This window comes from Anopheles nili, chromosome 3 (assembly GCF_943737925.1).
Source record: "Anopheles nili chromosome 3, idAnoNiliSN_F5_01, whole genome shotgun sequence".
In the NCBI taxonomy this organism is placed as follows: domain Eukaryota; kingdom Metazoa; phylum Arthropoda; class Insecta; order Diptera; family Culicidae; genus Anopheles; species Anopheles nili.
The window spans coordinates 12,290,358-12,308,637 of NC_071292.1; the positions used below are offsets into that span (position 1 = coordinate 12,290,358).

Genomic DNA, 18,280 nt, shown 5'->3' on the forward strand with positions numbered 1-18,280 from the left:
GGTCGAGAAGACTAATATGCAAAAGTCATGGCGGTAATTTTTAGAAATCGTATTTTTTTCTGGCCCCTCTTAGAAAATATTGATCGAACGTGTTTTTAGGTAGCTGAGAACGTAGATGAAATATTCCACGGTAGCACCATCGTCTTTAACCTAGTGACAAGTGCATTTCGAGCTTGTTTTTTCTTTTTTCGTTGTGCGTTTCGTTGTTCACCTCGCGACCGTGTTTTGCTCGTTGTAAAAATATTGAAAAGCGCAAATTCCATACAGTTCTACGTTAAATCGCTTCCCCCCGGGTTTGTCCAACGACTGAACGACATCCGTACGTTTGCGATGGGGCGCGTTTAGCATGACCCCAGCAGAAGCATAGGAAAATGTGAAACTTGACGTTACCTTGTTTCGGCTAACGCTGATTAGACACACTGGCAGCAGATGATTTAAGAGGGGCTACGTTAAGCGACACGAGATGTAACGCGGGAATGAAATTGGCTAACTAATCCGCCACAGTGTGTTAAAGGTGTGTGTGCTGTACACGGAGCGAGAAGAAAAAAAACAAAATATACAAATCTAACAAATTTGAACTCTGAGGCTCAATGATAGATACTAATCATAATCACGATAATCATAGCAAATGACAACTGAGGTTTCGTTCGTTTTGGTAATGCAACATTTATCCGAAAGCCTTCAAGAACTTAGTAACGAAATATTTCTCACCCGTGTTCATTCGAGTTCATCCGTGACACGCTTGCGTTGAAATATTTCACACATGTTGAATTATTTCAGAACGCTTCATCTTACGAAGGACAAATTTCGAATCAAATCACGTGCACTTAAAGGTTTTTTAAACACATCACAATCATGCACGAATGTAATGAAACTACGCCAAAATGCATCTTGCTTACATATTCGTTCCTTTTAGCTTTTTATTCATCAACAACAAACGATCTTTGGCAGTGCACTGGCGGCATGATGGTTGATTCATCCTTGCCAGGTGTGTCCTTTTACGTAGTACCAAATGCCCACATCCCCATGCAGGCACGTGCGTGTGTGTGTGTGTGTGTGGAGATTTTTTTCCATTATGCAAATAACCACCTACTTATTGGGGGGGAAGAAGGAGAACGCGGGACTTTATTTACAACTAAGCAAAGAGGCTAACAACAAAGGCAATGACGATGTTCGAGGTGTGGGTTGTTCAACTGTTTCGTCCCCTGACTAATGATGTACTCAGTCCCGATCGGTAGGTATTCTTGACACGCGGTTCTTAAATACTAACTCGATCTACTTTACTACTAATCTAGTTCTCTACGACTGCTAAGCGTGCAGCGTTGTGTGTGTGTGTGTGTGTTTCTTTGTTATGCTTAACCTTAACCTTAACCTTCCCGTAAAAGAGCATCTACATGTGAATACGCCATAACTTTTTCTTTCGGTAGGCAATTTTTCCATTATTTGAAACAAACCGGCCCGACCTGAAAACCGAACGCTTGCTGTGGCAACCCATAGTCGATCGGATAAAAATCGACGATCGGCAGATACTGGAGCTTTGGCGTACGAACCTCAAACACGGTCTCGCTCTTGCTGCGGCCCGTCTTACAACCGTCCACCAGGACGGTCGGTTTGATTTTGCTGTTTTCGTACCCGATGTCGATTTCGTTCTCGCCCAGGAACCGGATCGCACTGTCGTAGCTTTCGTCCTTCGTGCTGTACCACGCGACGCTGTTCATGCAGGCGTACGTGAAGTTCTGGTACGCCTCCTGGGACAGGAGCCGCAGGAACGTCATCTGAACGGTGCCGACCGTCTCGTACGATATCTGAAAGTACGCCCAAGTAAGTACCGAAATGAATGTCAGATGGTGGGAAGCTCTTTTGTGGACGTAGAATCCTTACCCTAAAGCCACCGCGAAGGTTCGAGTACCAGTCGGTTTTGTCGTTCTCCTTGCGCCACGGTATTGTCGGCATCTGTGAACTGTGGATGTCCGGGAAGACACACGTCTCACCGGCCGCCGTCATGTTACAGAACACGTACACCGCGTCGTCACCCATGCCGAGGTTAGGATCGATCCAGTACCAACCTATACGAGTGGGTGGTTGTACAACCCATTGTTAGGGGGACTTCTGAGTATTTGAAAAAGGGAAAGTAGACTCGTAACTTACCATCCTTAAACTGCGGATGACCGTGGTGCAAATCCCGGCAAGTGCGGCCCGGATTTTCGCGCGTTCCCACCGGCTTCCGGATGCGATCCAACTCCTGCCGCATCGAGTAGATCGAGCTGTACATGTCAAGGAACTTCGGTCCGAGGTCCGCCTTCGCTTTCGTTTTTTTCTTTTTGCTCTTCTTGCGTGGTTCCACCTTCAGCAGCTCCTCGTCGAAGTCATCCACCTCGAGCAGCTCATCGTCCACGAGATCGCCAGCTTCACGCTTCTGCCGGTCCTCGCCCTTCGTCATGGTGAACTCGTTCATGCGGAAAAGCAACTCCGGTGGGATGAGTGGAGCATCCGCCGGTGGTCCTGGTGGTCCCGGAAGTCCCGGTGGGCCCGGTTCACCGCGCAATCCTGCGACACCTTCCGTGCCCTTGGGTCCGAGTGGTCCGTCATGTCCGGGTGGTCCTTGCGGTCCATCGTTACCCTTGAGCCCAATAGGTCCAAGAGGTCCTGGTTCGCCCTTCGGACCTTCGCCACCCACGAGTCCTCGGACACCTTTGTCGCCCTTCTCACCGGCGTCACCCTTGAGCCCGACAAGTCCGAGCTCTCCGCGATGTCCTTTAAGTCCGCGTCGGCCTCGATCACCCTTTGGTCCTTTGGCACCCAATTCGCCCGTCTTGCCAGGTGCTCCGCTATCGCCCGGTTTTCCTACAGGGCCGATTTCACCCTGAAACAAGCGCGTACCACCCATTACTCTACCGTGGAAGGACTTTCATCGGGGATCCACTTACCGATGGTCCTGGGGATCCTCGCAGACCTGGAGGACCTTGAACACCGGGCATTCCTTGTGGTCCGGTGAGTCCCTGATTGCCCGGGGGTCCGACCATTCCTCGGTCGCCCTTTTCACCAACCAATCCCGTCGTACCTTGAAGACCCGCAGGACCTTCTGGACCGAGTTTGCCCGGAGGTCCTATCTCACCGGCCGGTCCCGGAGGACCTGGCTCTCCCGAAAGACCCGGTTCACCTTGCTTGCCATCGTCTCCGTCCTTACCAATGTCGCCCTTCGCTCCGACCAAACCCGGTTCTCCGGGATTGCCAGGGAACCCGGGTGGACCGGCCACTCCTTTCGGACCTTCGAGACCCGGTTGGCCACGTTTGCCCGGTGGTCCTGGAGGACCCGATTTGCCCTCTTCGCCTTTAGGTCCGATCGAGCCTTTCTCACCTTCCTTGCCCTCGGGACCAATCGGTCCTGGAGGTCCTTGTGTGCCAGGTTCACCCGCAATTCCTTGCGGTCCTGGTGATCCTGGTGCACCCGGTCCTCCTTCGGCACCTCGTGGTCCCCGACGACCCGGTTCACCCGGTGGTCCAGCGGGTCCAACCGTTCCTTGAGGTCCGTCATCTCCACGACCACCCTTCATGCCCGGTGGTCCTGGCATTCCTTGGGGTCCAGCTGGTCCAGGCGATCCTGGAAGACCTGTGGGACCATCCTCGCCTTTCGGTCCCGTGCGTCCAATTTCACCCGGAGGTCCTTTTTCACCCGGTGCACCAATAGCACCCGGTTCACCGCGGCTTCCTTGCGATCCTGGTGATCCAACGGGTCCCTGGAAAGGCAAGTAATGCTTTCAAACATCGGCTAAATGTAGATCACTCGAGCCATGGCATACTCACCGCTTCACCTTGGGCCCCTTTGAAGCCCTTCTCACCCGGTGGTCCCATGTCGCCCTTGTCTCCATCCTCGCCCGGAGGTCCCACTGGACCGGGTGGTCCTGCAAGACCCCGTTGGCCTGGCAAACCATCGCGTCCAACCGGTCCAACTAGTCCCAACTCACCACGCTCGCCTTTTGCACCCGAAGGACCCGGTGGACCAGGTGGTCCCGGACGTCCTTCGCCCCCAGGAGGTCCCTCTTTGCCTGGCTCGCCCGGCTGACCCTTATCACCAACCGGTCCCGAGAGTCCGGGCAATCCAAGCTCCCCCTTAAGGCCAGGTAATCCTGGCATACCTAGCATACCGCGCTCACCCGGGAATCCTGGCAATCCTTGACCACCTTGGGGTCCGTTCTTTCCCGGTGGTCCTGGTGGTCCAGATTGACCCTCCTTGCCAGTGTCGCCAGGGACGCCCGGTTCTCCGGGTAATCCTGGAAGTCCCGGAATGCCCGGCTCTCCTACTGGTCCGGGTTCGCCTGTTGGTCCCTGAGGTCCAACGACGCCAGGAGCACCGATAGGGCCCGGATTTCCGTTTTCACCCTGCGAAATGGGAAGCAGAACGATGTGATGATGTTTTCAGAAGACGCGAGGTGTTCAGAAACCCACCGGAGGTCCTCGTTCTCCCGATGCTCCTAGTGGACCATCCTTGCCGTTGTTCCCGGGTGGTCCCGGAAGTCCGATAAAGCCTCGTGGTCCTTCGGGTCCTTGCATGCCGATTTCACCTTGCGCTCCCGGCGATCCTGGCTGACCGGTGTCTCCTTTTGGTCCTGTGGTTCCGTCTGCGCCTCGTCTACCACGTGGTCCTCGGAAGCCCTGGAAAAACACCCATCGTAGTCCTGCGAAAAACTCGGAGTTGACTCCACCATTCAACTTACCCGTGGGCCGACCTCTCCCCGTTCACCTTGCAATCCAGTGTTGCCCTGAAATGTCCCACCAAAACGCGAATAAAAACTCTACCCTAAATCCTTCCACCAGGACACAATAAATGCACTTACCCGTTCACCCTTCTCACCCGGCATACCGGACATCCCAGAGGAGCCCTTATCACCCTTGTCTCCCGGTGGTCCTGGGTAACCCGGGAAACCCTGCACTCCCTGCTTGCCCTTGTCACCGGTCAATCCCATCATGCCGGTTTCACCACGTGGTCCTTCGAAACCCTTCGGTCCTTCGGGTCCCTCCGATCCATGTGCTCCCGTCGTTCCAGGATGACCCCGCTCGCCCGGCGGTCCCATATCACCCTTATCACCGTCGTGTCCTTGTTCGCCCTTTTCTCCCTTATCACCGGCCGCACCTCGCTCGCCATCATCACCCTTGGGGCCTCTGTTACCGGGGAAACCAATCGGCCCTTGGACACCTTGCGGTCCTACGTCTCCTTTTGGTCCTGCGATTCCAGGATTCCCATCCCGACCCGGTGGTCCATCGGCTCCAGGTAACCCGGGGAGACCCGGTTTCCCGTGTGGACCCGGAATACCCGGTGGTCCGAGATTTCCCTGTGGTCCAGGAGGTCCTACCGGTCCGGGAGATCCCGTCTGACCCGGTGCACCCGGTTGACCTTGTGGTCCGGGGTTGCCCTTCGAACCGGCCACTCCTTCCGATCCGGGAAGACCAGGATTTCCCGATGGACCAGGAAATCCGCGTGGTCCTGAGAATCCTCGCGGTCCCAGCTCTCCCGGAAGTCCGGGCAGTCCCGGTGGTCCATCCTCGCCTTGAGCGCCATCGTGTCCTTGACTGCCTTTCTCGCCAACCGTTCCCTGTCGACCACGCTCGCCCTTTTCACCCGGGAACCCAGGCAGCCCGATTGGACCTTGTTCGCCCTTGACGCCTTGTAACCCGGTGGCACCACGTTCACCATCCCTTCCCGATCGTCCACGGCGTCCTTCACGGCCCTTCGTTCCGACGGTTCCTCGTGGTCCGATCGGTCCCTATAGAAAGACGCAAAGACGGATGAATCTCACACCTGCAAGAACTGCGAGAATTTACACACTTACCGGTTCTCCAGCATCACCCGGTTCACCTTTGGCTCCTTCCGGTCCTGGTGGCCCCACGACCCCCGGTACTCCGGTCAGACCCATTGGCCCATCTGCACCACGCATCGCCGTCATATGCTGGGAAAGCATCTGTCGGAGGGCTTCCGCTTGCGAGTCTGGTCCTTTTTCGTTTCCGGCCGAAGTGAGTGGCATCATAAACACGTGTCCTGGTGGTCCCGATGGGCCGCCCTGGCCGCTCAACCCATCTCGTCCGGGTTCACCCTTTGGACCAGGATCACCCGGAGGTCCTCGTGGTCCTCGAACTGTCTTCACTCCACCGATCACGGTGACGGTCGGTTGCGCAGGAAATCCTACCGATCGCTCCTGTGAAAGATCCACGCGTTGCAGTGTTGAGGTTCTGCCGGAAATGGTTGGTTATAAAACTTACCTCTTCATCTTCGAATTCCGGCCCTTGACCTGTGCCAGGATCTAACGGACGTGTGCGGTTCGCTCTATCGATGGTAGGTCGTGCTGTCGACGTAGTTCCACCGGCACCACTCGGTCTGGAACCGGCACCTGGTGCTGCATCGTACTCCGGTTCGGGTAAAGGCAGCACTCCTGGACGCAGCTGATCGTAAGCCCCAGGAATGACAACCGTGCGGTTTTGGGTCGTCTCCCCATTCTCCTGTGGTGTCGTGACTCGGCTAAGATCCCCACCGAACTCGAGGTTGTTGTAGTAATCCTCATCATCTCCGATCACCTCGAGTCCTTCTCCGTCACCGTACAGATCCACAAAGTCTCGAACGGAACTCGCTGATGCCGAGTGTTTCCCACGTGAACTTCCCGAACTTCCGCCACCGGTGACAGAGACCGATTCTCTCAGCACTTGATCACGAATGCTCGCACCAGCCGCCGCCTGTGAAGAGGTCCTGCCACTGGTGCTGCTTTGCGTGCGAACCACGGATCCTGCCGTACCGTTGGTTACGGTCCGAGTGGTTTGAACGGTGACGGTGCGAGTTGACGTCGTGGAAGATCCAGTTCCACTGGACGTTCCACCTGGGCAATCCGGTGCGTACTGCGTGCAGATGTTGTACGCCTCGTCCGGGGTGTTTGCGATCATAAAAAGTTGAAGATCACCCTGCAAGATGCAAAGAGAAGCTTTTGTTCATATCGTACAGATTTTGTACGCCTGTACGATTCTGACATGTTGTCAAAGTCACTTTGGGACTTTTAGACAAGGCCTACTAAGATGTGTCAAATTTGTTGCTCATTTCTGCTAATCAAACGCACCGTAAAGAAACCGTTGTCCTCATTCAACTGCAATCCAGTGAGGATGAGCCCGTCCGTTGTCAGCTGTACACCTTCCCGACGGTTCAAAGGTCGTGTGATCTGTGTCCCACAGTCCAGGATCAGTGTGACTGAGTTTCCCTTCACACTCAACCCGAGCCGGTGCCACCGACCATCATCCACACTGACACCGAAGCTGACCATGTTCTGGTACTGGTCCTGCTCGTCATCCTCTGGGTTACCGTCGTAGTAGTACAACGCGACGTCTCGGCCCACCATCAGCATCAGTGTCTCCTCTGAATCACTCGAGTACACCGCAAATAGAGGCGCTCGCTCAAGGTTAGGACTCGCTCGAAGTGCCACCAGTAGCGAGAAATCGATCGGAAATCCGGCCGGAAAGCTCGCCACCGTCGGGATGCTAAGTACCGTGTCCTGGTTGAGGTTGTAGGCGGGTTCCGGGTGTGACTGGTACTGGTTTCGGCTGCCGTTACACATACCCACCGAAGGTGATATACCCGACGGAAGGCTCGGCATGCCGAACTGCTCGATCATGTCGACCAGGTCATCTAGAGGGAGATTCAAATTGCATTTTTTGTTGAAGGGATAAAGTTATTTGATTTTTCGGAATAATGTCTGATTCATTAAATTTTTATCTTATTTTCTTATTCTCTTATTTTATCTGTGAAGTTTTAAAGTTTATAGCCTTAATTTTCAAATAGAAAATTGAATGGTGATTTCCATAAAATTAAACCTTAATTATATGCCCGCTTAGTTACAAATACTATTTTTTACTTCAGATAAACCACACACAAAATAAAACATTCCGATTGGTGTGCATGGAAACAGATGGTCCCTAAACCTAGTATAAATTCCAAATGACAAACAAACCTCCTATGAAAAAAAAAGTAAAAGCATTCAATCCGGGCTATTTTTTGTAGCCAGCGAACTATTTCAGAAACAAGCTCTGGAGCTCTGTAGAGTGTAGATAGATTTGAACGGATTAGATGATTAATAATTCACATACGAGCGGATCGATCTAACTCACTACTCGTACGAAACGAAAATTATTCAATTCCAGCACGTATTTTATGTGCAGTGTTAACGGAAAAAATTTGTTTACTCTAACGGCATGGAGACGCACTCTGTTCTGCACCATCAGTTTAGGTTAGGGATTTTTTTTCTGTCACGCTTTTTTTCTTCCTCTGTGGCAACACCACCAGAGTCAGTTGTGTGACAGATTACAACGCATTAATAAACGCACCCCCCGTAGTAGGCCATCGAGCCACACGCATTCCAGCGCCGCCTATGATGGATAGGGATCGGTTTATTAAAGCTGTCGATTCGCGTACATCCCAATGAAGGACAATTACAACATTCCCGCCCGACGCCACGAAACAATGTTGCGCATGTAGTGCAATTTTTCCACCACCCAAACCGAAGCCACCGGAATCGCGCAGCGAATGATTTAAAACCCATAAATTTCCATAAGCCTTCGTTGACCAGCGGAACAGTCCCCATTCAAGGCAGGGGCGGACATTCGTGACATTCGGCTCCAGAGTTGATCTGTTGATGCAGATTAACGGAAAGGGCCTACGATGGAGGCTTACTGCATCGGGCCGAGCGGGATGCGCTTATGATGTTACAACGGTGTGATTATCGTTATGATTACACCGATTACATCGAACCGTGCGATGGACGATGATTGCGCGGAGCCCATCCGTTTTGTTCGGTTCTGTAATCGGGTGGATTTACGCGTTTAACCTCTTTTAATACATGATTTTTGCCCTGTCGATCGAATGGAAGACTCATTTGCATCTTCATACAATGGAAGTACATGCGTTGAGCAATGGTTGTTTTTAAAAGGACGACTAAAAAGTCAACACAAAAAAATGCTTTTGAAAATGTGAAGGAAACATAATCGAATAATTTCATCCGGAATCTGGGGAGCAATTAAAAGTAAAGTAAAGTCTATGATAAATATACGTTGCCTTTTCCATATCCAAAATTGTGCATCAGTTGTACTATAACTAGAGTAGAGCAAAATATCATTTTGATGTCCATAATTCACAAAACTGTATAGAGATGCAGATTGTTTTCGAATAACGATACACTTTTCGAAACTGTGCAAAGTTAATCTAACATATTCTGAGGCGATTTCACCATCAAAACCGGCAATACGGTCGGCTAGTAAGCTATCGCTGCGCCACATGGTGAAACCAACCCGACGTCGACACACGTGGAAAAGAACTCAACCCCTCCACAACCCCTTACACACTTACCCGCCCGAGGCTCGGCATCTGCGTACGTAATCAAGCCCCCAATGACGACGACGACGACGACGAGAGCGGCCAGCATCACATTCGTTGCTTCACTTAACACACTAAGCCCTCCACGGGGTGGCCCCGAGGCGGGTCGCTTCCTCCGACCCCTGCGGTGCCGGTGGAAGGACTCGCGCCTCGGATGCATCTGCTGCATGCCCTCTAGCGGCTCAGAACTACCAAAATCCACTCCTGGCGCATACACGCAGCCGTGCCCGCGATCGATCGTGAGCTCCCTTCGCCAAACCGTACAATACGCTTGCTCGCTTTTGCCGAATAATCTAGTAGCACTTGGTTGAAATTAGCACACAAACACACACACACGGGCGCACGTCACTTCACATCCCGGTCGCTTCCGGTGTCGGATGATTTCACTAAGGAAAGGAAGAGTAATAGATTGAAATTAGTGCACCACAGAACTCTGCGCACGGGTGAATGCAAGAAGCCTTGTTGAAATCGAGAGACACGAAATACACCACACCATGCATTTGGGAGAAAAGAAAATTAGAGCATACAAAACCCCCCAAAAAAAACTGTGTCACTTCCACTGGTCGATTGAACTAGTTTTCGTGGTAAGGTTCGTATCACTAACCACCACTTCGTTCACTAGGCTCCCGGTTGGCTCTGGGGTAAAAGTTGGCTTAGTTTGCTTTCCTTTTCGGCCTGCAGCTTCTCGCTTTATCAACCTCCCCACTCGAGAACCGGCATTAGAACGGCAAATTGAAGGAAGCAAGCACGAAATGGAGTCTTATCAGCGTTTTGCTGGCATAAATAGCCCATAATTAGGCTACCCATCGGAACCGGGCCGCGTGGCAGCTTGGGAAGAGTGCGATAAAATTAAGAGAAAGCACTAACGGTACACCCACACACACATGTTTGTCGGTAAATGTCCTGTATCCAAAAAGCCGCCCAAGGATGACTGTCACCTGGTCGATTACTTCTGGTCAACTCCTTTTAGCACCTTTCCGGACAAGTTCTCTCTTGAATAGTTCTGATAAACCCCTTACGCCTTTCACAAATTTAAGTACTCCACGATGGGGACCTACTTTTCACGGCTTGGCGCTCTGATCCGCTGGCCACGAACGACGATCACCGACTGATCGAATGCCGGGCCGCGTACGGGCTTTTAGTTGTTGAGTACGCGTGGAGTACGATTTTGAAGCATCGAGATCATGTCGCCACTTGCGTGGTCGTTGAATTTCGTGTGTCTTTTTCCTATTTTTATTCTCTACCACCGACTCTGCCTGATGGCAAGAAGCTGTGGAAGCGATTACCCTACCCCCCGTACTTAGACGTATGATTTGAGCCCAGGCAAGGCGACACAAGAGACCAAAATTTGCCCAACAGCAAATTCCTTGATGGCGAAAGATTTGCCGTTGTTTTGTGCTAAGCGATGAATTATGCTCTGCTAAACTAATTTATTATTTGCATTCAAAGACGGGTGTCTTGGGAGGGGGAGAGATGAGAAAAACGATCGATCAAAGTAGACCATCTTGACCTCAAATCAATGGCATGTTAGTAGGCCTTTAATATATCTTTTTCCGACAATTGTTCAAGCTTAATGAATAATTTATAATAATGTATCCTGGAAATTGACGTCAAATTCTGTTTCTCGTGCTTCATTGGATTTAAAATATTTCCGTAACAAGTTTTTTACCTCGTAATGATCACATTTTAATATAAGCTGAAATTAAAGCTAAGCAAATGTGACAGCTTCTTGAGTTAGACACCCAAAAGGCTATAGCAGCCTAAACGTGATGATGGTGTGGAAGTCATCGAACGGCACTGTTTGAGCAGCACTTCGCTCTGCAACTCGTACTCAACCCTGCGATAATTCCACCTCGTGTTTGCGGCACGCGTTTGGAAAATCTATTAAAATACGCCGCTTCCCCGCATCAGCACCCAATGCAAGCAATCGGACTGACCGATGGCTTTTGATTAGTTTAACAGCTTGATCGGAGCCGCTCGGGCTGGCCGAGAATTCGCATCGTGCGTTGGAAAAGCCGTTGCATATAACCCTGCTTGAACACGCGGTCCAGAGCCCTTTTCCACGCAGGGATGGACGTATTTCGCTCCGCTCGTCGTTAATCCGCAACGGCTAGCTTGTTTGTACGAGCGAAACATCACGCGTGTGGGATTTCAGGCGACTTTAGGACGCAATTTCGCAAAAATCATCCACTCCACTGCAGTATGTCGAAGGGAAAAACCATTCCCGTTTCCTATGACTATTGTTTCAGACCCTCTGTAGGGCGTGTTTTATCGAAAGAGTGCAATAAAAACCACCTCACACCGTCAGAGTGGAGTGAAATGGTTAAGCGAGCGTTTATACGGACGAGTTCGAAACTCGCTGCTCAGACCATCATGCTTTCACCGTCACAAACGCACACCATGGACAGTCGTTTTCTACCGCAGGACGAATGGGAAGGTTCCTTTTTGCAACTAACCCACCCACTGCACTCCTAGTGCCCCGTCACTCCCTCGCGAGCCTGCAACGAACGGTTTGACTCTAATCTGGGAAAGTAATTTCAACGTCGCTGACACTTTGTGGCGCAAGACCCTCACCACGCTGGGTGCCGTCTGGTGGCGAACGATCAAAATCCAACCACATCCGACACGAGGCAAATGTGTAATCGAGCTTAAGAATTATCCACCATATTTGCCCACCGGAACGCGAAAGCGAACGCCGCCGGCGTGACCGATGGCGCGTCCGATCGCGCGAGAAATAGCAGATGACAATTCCATTAGCGCAAGTCCCTTCCGCCCCCACACTCGGCGTTGCAGTTTTCTCATGTTGTCTCTTGTTCTGCTTCTCTCTCTCTATGTTGGTCGCGTTGCCCCGTCAGATGGCAGGCTAAATGGCGTTTTCTATTCATCCATTTTGAATATTCATCGAGTGTGATTTCACTTTGTCCCCGAAGCCGCCCGTCGTCGAGGAAACGAGGTTTCTCCTTCCTCCTGACTGCTCCATGATGTTTTCCTTTACTCTTTTTTTTTTGGGTGGTCTATCTTCATTTTTTATTCTTCTCACCGATGGCCCAGTTCCGGCACACATTTTTGTTACCCGTTACCATTGCCGTGGGTGGGAGCGATTTTTTTTTTGCTTCTTCCACCTACGACGGTTGGGAAATCCTTTTTCCAGTCCCTGAATGGCGAACCTACCTAGCTACCGGGCATCATCAATATCCTTTTGGGCCGGGCCTGCGTCGCTCCAAACGTGACAAATTGTTTACCTTTGATGTCGCGAGGACCTCGCGTCATTAGTTGGAATCGAAGCGGCCGAACATGGTACAAATGGGGCACCTAAAATGATGATGCTGTGTGGAGCTTGAACTCGTGTGTGTGTGCGCGCTTATTATTCTTATTCCTCGTGATCGAGCGTGTCCTTGCTGCTTGTAGCTCGAGGAAAAGGCATGCAATCTGGCCAAGTGTATTATTGTTAGTTACAAAACAGAACTCACCCATGGCCTTTTATAATTTACATGCTGTACATTGACGTACAAAATTCTGCTTAAATACAATAGAAAATTTAGAAAATTATTTTAAAGAGAGAGTCTTCCCGAGTACAAAAACTGCAGCACTTTAGCTGGAGCACTCTTTCAAACTCCTTTTTTTGTGTGGTTAATCATAAAAATATTACCAAAATGGTTCTCCCACCAGCATCGGTATATTTTTCCCTAGGAGGATTGCCACGTGGGCCGTGTGACACATTTAAGGGCTCGTAACACTTTCAATGCCCGATTCCATTTCGTTCCAAAAGCGCACCTTCCAGTGAAACGCCTTCCGGCATATCCTCCCGGTATGCCACTGGCCAGACGAACCAAAACGAATCCGACAACCCCGAACTGGTGCTGCAGTGGCAGAGTAATGACATTGGCAGAAAATTCAATCGCCCACGATGGCACAAACCCGAGATTGATTGTGCAAGTCGCCGCCGTCCTCGGGTGTGCCGCCGAAATAGCGTCAAACACTGGCAACCTGGGAACCACACGAATTGAAATATTGATGTAAAATAAATAATCGATATGTAATAGAGCCGGTGTCTCCCGGTGCAGCGAGTTCTAATGGAGCCGTTTTGGGAGGCAAACCGGAGATTGATTATTTCGGGAAAAAAGCTGCCAATTCATTGGGCGGTTTTTCCGAGCGAACGGAACAGCTGCGGGCGATTAATTAGTTGTGATTTCGGCACGGTTTTAAGCATCGATTTGGAGATTTTATTCTCCCCTTTCTGGTGGGTATGTTTTTAAGACCAGTTTTTAATTAGCCATTGCGAGATTGATGAGCGATCATCATTAGTGAGCTGTTTGCGATGAGAACTCGGTTATTTTTGGAAGTAGATTTGTGTTTGCATTTGATGCGTTTTTGAAACGTTGAACAAGACAAAGAAAATTGAAATCAGTATGAGATAAAAAAGCCAGTAAATTGCTTGGATCTAGTAGATGATTTATTAGATTTTATTCCAAATTGCATTTATTCTGAAAATTACGATCCAACAACTTCACGACAAATAATGAAAGCAAATAATGCGATAGATAAATAATTTGTAACGGCAAATGAACAAACCAGTTTCTTATCTCGTTTTTTAGCTTACGCCAGAGTTGAAAGAAACACAAAAACTCTGCTGATAATTAATCGACTCATTTCTGTTTTACCTGAAAAGAACAATTTTCAACCCCGGGGAAAAGCAATGATATCGTATCCACCCTCCCCAAATGCTGCTCCATTCTTTACCAATCATATTTCATGCCGTCCGTTTCTCCACCGGCCAGTATTTTCCCGCAGCCAGCAACGGTCGTTAGTCGCGTGTTCGTGCAAACAGCGATCTCGAGGGCCGGAAGTCCTGCTAAGGCGCCCTTCCCGAATCCCGATGCTCCCGCTGTGGCCACGCTGGCTACATTAAAAATCTCTCATCAACTTCCGGCAGTTGAACTATTGTTCGGCACGAAAGCCATCCCCTCGACTCGGGCCTGCAAAGGCCCAGCCACCGGAACCCGTACCAGTTGTTGCCGTTCTCACAATAATAATAATGTTTTACAAGTATCAGCATCATCATCCACCCCCGAGGATTCCGAGGTGGAAATCGGCTCACTCGCGTGGACGCCTTGGTGGTTCCACGCGGGAGCCGAGAAGGGAGAACCGTGTAGCCTCGGGATGATCCCTGAACCGGGGTCGAAAAGCGACGTCGGGTGTCGTACCGTTGCGCGGGAACGTTCGCCGACGAGGTGCGAAATTGCTTCCCAGTCTAACGACGGGGGGTGGCAATGGGGCGAGACAGGGGAAAGATCATCCGGAGGGTGGCCCGGGCTACACGGAACGTCATAAAGTGGAAATGTTGCCCACTGCGGCGAAGGCAACCTATCTCCAGTCGGTCACGAAAGCGTCGAAATGTGCTCATCTTCCGCTCCGACGATGCTGATGGGCCTTGTGTAACGATCACACTGACGGTCGAGAACAGTGGGCGTAAAGCGAGAAGGATATGGGTGTTATAAAATTATTATTTTCCAAGCATTTTAATTAAAGTTTGATAATAAGTTATATTACCAAAGCAAAGGCCAGTATTTTACCAATAATATTTTATTGCTTTTCATATCGAAGTATTTTGAATAATATTTGAAATTATTCCACTAATATGATAACCATATAGTGCAATTCACAAACATCCATAAGTTGCTGTAAGACTAATATAATTGACTGCTTTAAAAAGAGGCTATGTCTCTGGTTTCGAATCTTGTGTTCCATTATCATAGAAGGCGATTTTTCCATTCACTCAAACAAAGACCTTCTTTCCGGTTTTCAAAGAGTAGGCCTTGCCGTATCCTTGTCCACAGAAGTCCATCGTCCGAACCCGAGCTACGCTTGGCATCCGTTTTCAATTACACTTGCGCGAGCATGTGTGTGGATTTTTTCATCATCACCACAACAAAATCAGAAGGAAAAAATGTCCACCACGTCGGTCGCCTTTGCCACGCTGTCAAAATCGGACGTCCGGACATTCGGGTGTCTTCTTTTCTCCACCACGCAAACACCATCTTCTAGCTCGTTGGCCGCAGATTAGAAAATTTCCGAAAGTTATAATGTTTGTTTGTTTCACCTGAACAGAGTCCCGGGAGTGGAAGCGGCACAGCGGAGAAAAAAAGGTGTACAAATGATTAATGGCAAACAGCTGGATCAGTTCCGGTGGTTTTACGGTTGCCGCAGAATCTTCCGCTCCGGATCACGCCCCACAGAACACGCCACAGTGGTGTTGTTTCTTATCCCGGCTTACCGTGCCTGAGTTGCGACTGCCTAATGAGGAAACTTTTTGCCACCCCCCAAAAAGGACATAAGGCGGGACGGTGGGGGTGGGCACATTGGCCCGAGCCAGGACTTATGAATTGTTTAACATCCCTTTTTTTGTTTTGTTCATCCACTGCCCGGTGCGAGGATCGGAGTGTGAATTAATTAGCCCGTTGGTGGTAGGATTTTCTTTCTGTGGGTGCGTGTGAGTGGGTGGAATATTTTTTTCACCCTCACAACCAAACCACCCACTTCCGAGCCCGACGAGCCGAGACGAGCATGCCGTTTGCTTTCATTTCATGCCGGAATGGAATTCAATTAGGCGAGCATTGACGGGTTTTCGAGTGCGATTAGAATCTCATTATCGTGGCAAGGTGTCGATTGCTCCTTTTTTCCTGTTTCCCCCCCCCCCCCCCCCCCACTACTTTCACCACCTCGGCGGTCCTTTTTTGGGGCATGTTTTGCGTACAATGATTTGCTATTGTTCCACCAACCCACACCAATGGCACGCGTCGTCCTTTTCAAGCTGGAAGCGTCTTCTCGTTACGAACGACCTAATAAAGGAAACGAATGGAACCACCGTGGGGAACGGAAAAACAAAATACGACCGACAAAAAAAAGAAACTAACACGACTCTTGATCCCTTCGGAATCATAATTAGCATAAACAAATCAAATCAAACTCAATTAGACAAATCCGGCAAGCCCCCCGGAATGATGGTCCTTTTTTGGCTACCACGTAATGGGTGTTTTTGTTTTGTTTTGTTTTGTTTTTTATCACCCACACCCCCCAATCAGATGTCTCGATGAGGGTTTTATTTTTCAAGGCGCCACTGTTTACCAAATAATTATAAATGGTGCCCGAAGTTTCGAGAGCAGAATTTGATTCGTATCATTTAGGGAACAATCAGTACCGGAGAAAAAAAATGAACAGTTGTGAATCGAATTACGTTGCCGTCGTGGGAAAGAAATCGACAATACCTTCCGATGACACGCATAAAGACACGCATAAAATTGTGAACCGTGCAAATGGTTCACTTACTTGCGCGCAACCACTTCCGGCGTTAATACCACGCCAATGGCTCCCGTAATACTCCCCGAAGGAATCGATATCAATCAATCATCTTCTACTCTCCCTCCCTCCCAAATGAACGGGGGTGATTGAGGGTAAACGGGCGACGTGGCGAAGGGCAAAAAATATTGTCACATCCACTTAACGTGACGTGCTACCGTCAATTTTGTCATCAGAAAGTGCATGCCCACGGAACGAAGAGTGGTTGCTGCGTCCTGTCGGCTGGCAGGATGGCACCAGCAGCAGGTTGGGCACCGAGGCGCAGGATGGCCCCGCAGGAGATGACACGTACATCCCACACCGGTGTTCGCGGGTGGATCGCCCCACCCGGGGGATGAAATAAAATGTAAAATACATTTAATAGAACCGAGTGGCGGACGACTGGAACGGCAGCACACACACACAAAAAATGTGTCCCCGGTGCTGGCGGTGGTACACATCGTCTCAATTAGTGCAGTGTCACGGATGGGGATTCACGGTGCGAAAATTTCGTCGATGTCGGGCATTTTTTATCGAGTGCTACCATGTTTTTTTTTCCTTCCTTTACTTCTAGCTGTTTCGAGCGAGGACACAATCTCTGCGGCGGCTGCTCTTATGATTTATTCCTTCATAAATAAGTGGCCACCCGTGCTAATGGCGAAGGCGTGTGAAATTGTTGAAAGGCCAACGAGCGTCGTAGGACGAGATGCTGCGTTGGAGCTGAAGGTAAGGTTTTATAAAAAAAAGCATCCACTTGATAAAATGGTAATGCATTGATGAATGGGAGTGAAAAAAAATGCCATATTTGATATTTATTTTTGTTCGCTAATTAAGGCTCTTACAATTTATCATCATTTGGTTTGCATTGCACTAATTATAGTCCTTTAAAAAAGGCGGAAAATGACATTAGTTGTTTTATAATTGACGGAATAGTAGAAAAAATACGTTTGTTTTTTTTTTAATGCTTCGTCTAATATCAAAGCCTACTCAACGTTGGCTGATAAAAAATATCTTCAAAGGGCTTTCTTTTTGTGACTCAATCGGAGGATTCTCGGTTATATCTATTATGCAATTTGAATGAACGATATCTTTAGCAAAGTTGACAGCTGCTAGCAGTGAATTTAAAGTTAAATGCATTCTTATGGCACCTAAACACCCCAATATATTTTACATACTTTCGACGATTATGCTCGCCTACTAGGATTAATTTTAAATTGCTCTTTCGATGAATCATGTTCCATACGCTCCTCGACTACCCATCGTGATTAGTTTCCACGAAACATCCTGTATATCCTGATTGCCACAGGACCAAATTTTTGTGTGTCCGTTTTTCCGCTTTCCACTGCGGTGGTGTCATATTCAAAGGCCACCGGACCCAGCTCGTGGTCAAAAACAAAATAAAAACGCACAAAGTCAACGCTCGCACCGAATTCGGGATTGCGTCAGCCCGCTCGCATCAGCAAGCCGCTTTGCGTGAAACAATCGCACACTGCGGTCCGGTGTCGTGACTTTACGGCGCAACTGGAAGTAACCGGGATGTATCGC

At 49.6% G+C, this 18,280-nt stretch overlaps 1 protein-coding gene across 1 annotated transcript; it reads right to left on the bottom strand.

The window, feature by feature from the left end:
• Window positions 1–1,439: 1,439 nt before the first annotated feature.
• Window positions 1,440–9,569, bottom strand: LOC128725102 (collagen alpha-1(XI) chain-like). Its single transcript, XM_053818823.1, has 12 exons — window positions 9,374–9,569; window positions 7,098–7,660; window positions 6,256–6,945; window positions 5,829–6,191; window positions 4,836–5,762; window positions 4,716–4,760; window positions 4,447–4,653; window positions 3,805–4,380; window positions 2,928–3,737; window positions 2,149–2,863; window positions 1,882–2,066; window positions 1,440–1,805 (listed from the first exon to the last, which is right to left on the bottom strand). The coding sequence occupies exons 1-12, from the start codon at window positions 9,567–9,569 to the stop codon at window positions 1,440–1,442; spliced, it is 5,643 nt and encodes a 1,880-aa protein (XP_053674798.1).
• Window positions 9,570–18,280: the final 8,711 nt, after the last annotated feature.